The sequence below is a fragment of the Vigna angularis genome, chromosome 8 (assembly GCF_016808095.1).
Source record: "Vigna angularis cultivar LongXiaoDou No.4 chromosome 8, ASM1680809v1, whole genome shotgun sequence".
Lineage (NCBI taxonomy): Eukaryota > Viridiplantae > Streptophyta > Magnoliopsida > Fabales > Fabaceae > Vigna > Vigna angularis.
In genome coordinates this window covers 31232709-31240112 of record NC_068977.1, presented here as the reverse complement: position 1 = coordinate 31240112, position 7404 = coordinate 31232709, and the positions used below count along the sequence as shown (strand labels likewise).

At 28.9% G+C, this 7404-nt stretch overlaps 1 protein-coding gene across 8 annotated transcripts; it reads right to left on the bottom strand.

The window, feature by feature from the left end:
- Positions 1-2101: 2101 nt before the first annotated feature.
- Positions 2102-4372, bottom strand: LOC108320026 (uncharacterized). Of its 8 annotated transcripts, none has more exons than XR_008244929.1 (3): positions 3904-4236; positions 3650-3755; positions 2102-3496 (listed from the first exon to the last, which is right to left on the bottom strand). XR_008244929.1 is itself a non-coding variant. In XM_017551369.2 (3 exons), the coding sequence occupies exons 1-3, from the start codon at positions 4047-4049 to the stop codon at positions 2232-2234; spliced, it is 369 nt and encodes a 122-aa protein (XP_017406858.1). In that variant the 5' UTR covers positions 4050-4179; the 3' UTR covers positions 2102-2231. The 8 variants fall into 8 exon arrangements, 1 of the variants encoding a protein (XP_017406858.1); XR_008244930.1 differs by having other exon boundaries at positions 3662-3755; positions 3904-4235; XR_008244927.1 differs by having other exon boundaries at positions 3662-3782; positions 3904-4219.
- Positions 4373-7404: the final 3032 nt, after the last annotated feature.

Genomic DNA, 7404 nt, shown 5'->3' with positions numbered 1-7404 from the left:
AATTTATAAACACACGTTTTCTATCGGAAACTATAAATTTTGGAAAACCATAAATTTTGCCTACATTATTAATTAATGAAAGCATCAGCTACTATTTTACTTGTAAAACCAATTTTCAAAGAAAATGTGTAAATTTAGAAAGCCTATCTACGACAAACATAATGCTAGTATAGCCATGTGATAAAGGTAAATGAAGTCCAAAACAATATCATCCCATACCTTATCAGGAATTGCTAAAGGATTCAACAAACCAGCTGGAAGAACATTTGATTGGTTTGGTTTAGGCAGCATTATCATTATAACAACATTGGATAAGCATCTGTCAGATTTCATGAAGTTGAAAGAATTGTGTTTCTGAATGCTCAAATTTGATCCAGCTTCATGATTATGTTTGATCTTTACATAATCTTCTCAACGAGTCGTGACATGTTTAACTGATTCAAAGGTTTCGTTTGCCTTCTGCAATTGTCTCCACAATCAATTGCTTAAAAATGCTAACAACACATTCTAATATTACTAGCAAGAAGTTGTTTTTTCCAATCTGACAATGACAGATTATTAGTTCTTCTGCATTACAGTTCTATCCTCTGCAAGGTCAACGGACCCATAATGGTTTGATCACTCTACTTGGGGAAACTCCATGTTTCAGGTTTTGTAATAAATTGCCATCTTTCACTGTGTGTGCAGTTTCAGAAGTTTGTGATAATATCAAGGTTCCTTTGTGAATGAAATTAATGATGTTGACACATGTGTTTCTTCTGTCCCTTTTAGGGAATAATGTAAACCGGTGGCTTCCTCAGAAACACCATATATTTATGATCAATCTTCAATGTCATTTTCAGCATCCAATGCAGAATCAATCTAGAACAGTACTTAACAAGAATGAGTGGAATTAATCAAGTGAAGTTCTGTAATGGATCCTTATCCTTCTAATAACACAAATTATGTGGAAAAAAAATCTTCTGTTTGTAAAGCTCTTTGTTATAAAATAATCATTACATTACATTAATCAACCTTTCATTAGACTATGAAATTGATGGACAAACTTTGAGTTGTGTCTAGCAATTTAGATTCAAAGTTTTTACTCTATTTAGTTTTGCTTCTATCAATCTATCAATGTTATTTAAAGCTGTCATGGATCAGCAATATAGCCCAAAAAGAAAGCCTCTGTATTTTGGGTCCTCTCTCAAGTTATTCAACCCACAAATAAAAAGGATATATACATAATTGAAAAAATGTGTCTAATATCCTTTCTTTTTTGTTTGGGGTGAAGTGAATTTATGTGTATTTAATGAATTTTGGAGAATTTTAATGAAAGTCTTTTATGTATAGAGATATGTAGTTAAATACTTAAGTTAAAAGTAATACATAATTGACCAAATAAGAACTGGTTAATGTTAAACTTTTAAAATGATAACTAAATTTTTTTTTAAAAAAAAACTTCAAAAGATTCAACTGTTTAAAAAACAATATGATGCAGAATATCTGAAAATAGATTTGAGTTAATTTTCCTGAAACAAATATTTAAAAGGAGACAATAAACATTAAATGTGATTGATTTTCAGACTAAACTAATTCAAATAATTTGAAGTGTAGATAAAACTAAGATCTTTGTCATATACAGTAAAACAACTGCATCTGTTCCAACGCAGTCTTTATTTTAAAAAGTTGATTCTTCTTCAGACACAACGTAATTTAAAATCCATTAATTAGTTAATTCAGACACACATTTTGAACAGTTAAAAACTAATTATATTAACTTTAATAAACTTCTAAACAAATCTAATATTTTAGTCACTTCAACCTCTTTCTAGAATTTGCCGATGTCATTTACAGTTCATGCAGTTTTTATTCAGGTGGATTTCAGGGTGTGAAGAATCACATTAAATTATCTGAGTTCACTGACATTATTAATCCTTAAATTTGCAATCAAATTATCTCAATGGTTAAAGATTATAATTGATTATATTTTAATTAGCAAAAAAAATAAAAAAAGACTTTGTTATCGTTATCTCCTTCGTTCTGTCCCCTCTCACCGCCCAGAACACCTTTTGCCGGAAACTGGAAAATGGTTTAAGGAAAAATAAATAAAAAAATTTCATACCAAAATTGCACTGCAACTTCAACATCATCTCAAACATGCAAAACTATGAAATCGCTTTTGCCAAATTTTACAGTACATATATACAATATGAATATCATAAGAAGATTTTTCATTCTTGTTTGCTTAACTAGTGTCTCCGACAGGCTCTTTCTCGGAAGATGTCTGTCATTTTATCTTCTGTCTGTGTATTTTCGTTCATGATAGGCTTCGAATACCCTTTTATGTCTATCTGTTTATTCCCTTGTAAGGTTTGAGTTTCTAACAGTGATCTGAGAAATCTGTGAAGAACATGAACAGAGAAATGTGAAGGAGAAGTCCCACATCCAGTAAAACGTTGAAAGGAACTTTCTCCTCTTATTATAAAATGGAGGCTAAGGCCCCTTCTTCGTGGATCTAAAATTCAATTCTCTTCTGAGAGAAAAAAGTTTAAGAAAGAATATCAGTGTTTTTGTTAAAGATCTTTTTAATGTTATTCCTTGGTACAACAGAGAAGAAATGGTAAATTATTTCATTTTGTCTACTATCCATAGTTTTCAAGAAAATGACAGTGATGAAAATCATTATAATGTGAAGGGAGTTTTCGAAGAAGAAAATTGTTGTAACATGGAAACGCTCAAACAAAAGAGTAAGACAAAACCCTAGATTAAGTAAAGAAAAAAAAAAAGATTTTGAGTGGTCCACTCTTATGAAAATTACACCTTCATAAATGCTATCCGCAACTCAATCATGATGAAACATCATAGACACATGAATATTGCAGATAACTTTTAAAGTATTTTTTGAGTAAAAATATACATATAATATAGAGATGTGAAAAGAAAAATAAATTTTGCTTACGTACCAATGACACATAACTGCTGCACATGATGCATTTCAGGAATCATTTTGGGAGACTCAAAATGTACAAAAGAAGCAGAGATATAATTGTTTGGTCCACTTTGGATGGCCCCACGTACAGAAAAGCTCAGCATGTGCATGCAATTAAGCATTTTTCTTGCACATGGACATGGACAGTGCACAGATAAACGTGCCTTTACAACATATATTTCACTTTCATACCGTGATGTACATTGTCACCTTACTAAACTATCACTGTTGGGAGCTAATAATTAAAATCTTCAATAAATGTGATCCACAGTGTTATGTAATAAAGAGAAAGAAGAAGGAATTGAAGTAGAAACACAAAAGGACTAAATATATGTTTGTTTTTAAAAATTTTGTTTACTCAGTCACATCACCTTCATAAATATGTGGTTGTTTTGGGTGCCATGTTCAATTGGTCAAAGAAAATGACCATAATGTATGGCATGAATGGACTACCTGTTCAAGATTTTCAATTCTCTGTTTCTTGGCCTGGCTGTATGCTGACATATTATCTTGATCTCTACACACCTACATGCACAAGCACAACCTCTCTGTCAAACAACATACTAAAAAAACTATTGTTTCACTGCAGAAAACCAATTTATAAAAAACAACGAAAGGAGAAACAAATATCAAATCCTATGTTAAGATTAAAGCATAAAGAACTAATAGTATATAAACCTTCATCTTTACCAAAACATCTCACAAACACCTTTCAGTTTTCCAATAATGTTTTCTATTTTTGTTCCGCATCTGTCAAATAGCTTTCAAGTCTCCATTGTATATACTGAAACACAGCTTTTACACCGTTTATCTTTCTCAACGAAATAAACAAAAAACTTGTGAGTTCAGCTTCAAGGAAACAAACATGACCAAAAAAGAAAGGGACATTTATCATATTCAAACTCGTCACAAGCACAAGCTCATCTACTTACCAGAAAAACATACACAATCTTGTAGCAGTGTATGCAAGTGAAGGAGTTTCTGATGCAGTAATTGATCCTAGCCAGCACTTACATGATAAGAAAAGAGCCAAACGTAGCCAAGAACCACTTGCCGACAAAGTTACCGTGAAGAGCATGCAGTGTAACGCCGGCAAGTCATCCTTGGCTGCATCACTCTCTCTTCCTCTTCATGTAAGTTGCTCTTAGGAAGAGACTCACACAAGTGCTGCATGATTTGCTGCATCATCTATGTCTATATTTATAATAAGGTGGTGCTGGGTATGGTAATTTCATGGAATTTATAATTCAATATATATTATATAAAATAAGGGTTTTGAATAATATATGTGTATATACATATTTTTGTGGCGCATTCACCAAAATGCCAAAAGTGGGAAGTGGCTTTAGATAGCAACCGAAAGCCACACTGTGAAAGTCACACCGCCGGACTGCCACATTGCCAAACACATCCCAAAGATCTTACTTGATAGGGTATGCCACAGAGGGGACCAATCCTTGAAGTTTTAGGCCCACTTTCTTTTCTTCTCTTTTTTTGTGTATAGGGTGGTCATGGAGGAGAGAATGGGAAACACAAAAATAAATTAAACCTTTTTAAGATAATTTTTTATTTTTATTTTACTTTTACTTTCATGTGTTTTTGGTTTTCATTAAATAAATATGTTTTGGTTTTGGTTTTGGGTAGTAATTCTTTCTTTTTCTCTAAAATTGTGAAATATTTTCATTCTTGTAAAATAAATAAACTTTAGTTTTAGTTTTATCTGCTGCTCCATAAAATTTATAAATACTATTCTTTTTATAAATTACGTAGCTGAGTTGGTGGTTCGGAGAAAAAAATATATTAAAGTATACTTAATGTACCACAGGCATTAATTGTATTTAATTGTATTAAATATGTGATTATTGTTTGAACGAGAATAGATTAGTTTTGTAATGTTTGATTTAATATGTTAACATTTTGAATTTATGAGTCAAAATATTTGATTTTAAATTAATATGTAATGAATATAAATTTTTGAATTGTTGTTACAATTTGAAACTAGTTTAACCAAGTTACTATCATATTCTCATTCAAACAAACACATTTTCGCTTTAAGTTAAAATATTATAATTCAAACATTTTTGTGTGAGTAAAAAGAACAGAAAAAGAAGAAATGTGAAATAAAAAGTTTGTTATGAAATATTGAAATAAAAAATATTATTTTCTAATATTAATAACAATGTTTTAACACCTTAATTATTTCTTAGAGAAGGTAATGATGACGAATGTTATAAGACTTAAATAATTCAAAATTGCCAAGGTAGATGGCAACTTAAGAGTATGGCTTTAATTTTTTCTTCATAAAAAAATTATGTGAAAATAGTGAGCAAACGATATGAATGAATGACTACACAAAAAGGTTGGGAATCTAAATTGAAAGTGTCGAGGAAAAACAGTGATGCTTTTTTGAAATGAGGAAACTTCAATTATTTTCTAAAATTTGATGCCACGTATAACATCATTTTTCAAAACAATTTATTGTAATTAAATTATAAAAAAACATATAATACTTCATTTTTTTTTCATTTTTTTCTTGTTTGAAGATTCTGATTACGACTTTAATCTCAGCAACATTAAAACATCACCCTGTTTATTTTTTTGAAAGACTCGCAAACCCTAACTCCCAAATTAAGCATGCATAATGGTTATTTATTCATGCAACATAGGTTTAGATTTATAATGTGTTAAAAATTCATTATCAAAATTATCTAAGTAGAGACAGACAATAAAGAAAAAACGATGGGGAAAATTTACTAAGTGAGAATAAGAAAACAATTTAATATTTTGGAGTAATATTGTAGGGACAAAAATTTATTTAAACTTTAATGAGAGGGTACTTTCTTTGGGACCAACTGCCTCTACATACTCTATCCAAGTTCTGTCCATCTGTAAGTTTTTGATACCATTTGCAAGAGAGTATTCAATTCTCTTCTTTAATAATGCCCTCGAATTTAGCGAAACGATAATTCAATTATTTTGTCAATAAATGAATCAATTTCTGCACTTTTATGTATATAATATGATAAATGTTAGATAAGGTGTTTCATAAACACGTATGAATAATGAAAGAAGCTTATTTAACAAGTTAAAATTAAGTTATGTATAAGTTTGTTAATTATTGTAATTTTTCTTTCAAATTTTCAAGACGTCCTTTAAAAAATGGTAACAGAAATTTTAAATTGAAAATTAAAAATAGATAATACTAAAGAATAACCTTAAAGATAATATATATATATATATATATAATTATGATGATCGAGTGAATCTCACACATTCATGTACTTTACTTTGCATGTATTGAATTGGGGAGAAAGGAAGTGAATATCAGTGTGACATATGAGAGACACTACATGTGTATCATGGAGTTAATTAGAATAATCGATTAAAAATATCATATAAGACAAAGACGTATTTGTAAATGCAAAGGAAGATAAAAAGATAACACCAATTTTATTTCTAGTCATTCAAATCAATCATATCAACTTACAATTTTTTTATCCATTCATTACTTTTCTTTTTTTATCAAATTCAAAAATCTCATATTTTGTTTGATTTGGAGTGTGTGGGATGACATTCAGATTTGCTTGAAACTCCAAAAAATTAAGATTGCATAGTGTGTGTATCACCGTCGAGATAGATTGATGGTCAATCATAACATCCTAAACATTACTATGATGGAGGATAGAATGATCATGTGTAAATAAGAAAATGGATTTGATTCGACAGAGATAATATTTATCTATTATTTAATTTATAATAAGAAAATTTATTTGTTATTAGTTATATTACTTGTCGGATATTTGTTGAAAAGAAAATTTGTAGGTATTTATAGATATTTAAAAAATATATTTTATAAAAAATTTAAAATAAAATTATAAAAAAATTATAGAATATAATATAACAAAACAAATTAAATTTTAATTTTAACTTTTTACTGGATATTTATGCGTGCCAACAATATGATATTCGTATATTCGTACCTACTTGTTTATAAGCAGGTATTAAAATATCTATTACACATAGATATCAATTATCCGCTGTGAATTTTATCTAAAAATATCTATAATCACGAGTATTTTTGTCATCTTTAATATTGAACAACTTAACTTGATTACTACTAATTGGACCATAATTAGATTGTTATTAATAAAGATTCACACCACAATCTATAAATATAGATATGAGTAAGAAAGTAAGTAATTTTATATTTATTGTATCATTAATATTTCAACGGTCAAATCTTTATTGATTTTAATATCAAAATACAGATGACGTCAAAAAATAAACAAGTTAGCATAAAATTGAAATTAAACTTAACATTCAGACCATTTCACATAAAACATAAAACTTGAACTCAATCACATTCCCAGTCTAAAATACTTATGTATTTTACTTACGTACTTTTAGAATATACTAAAATACTTATGTATTTT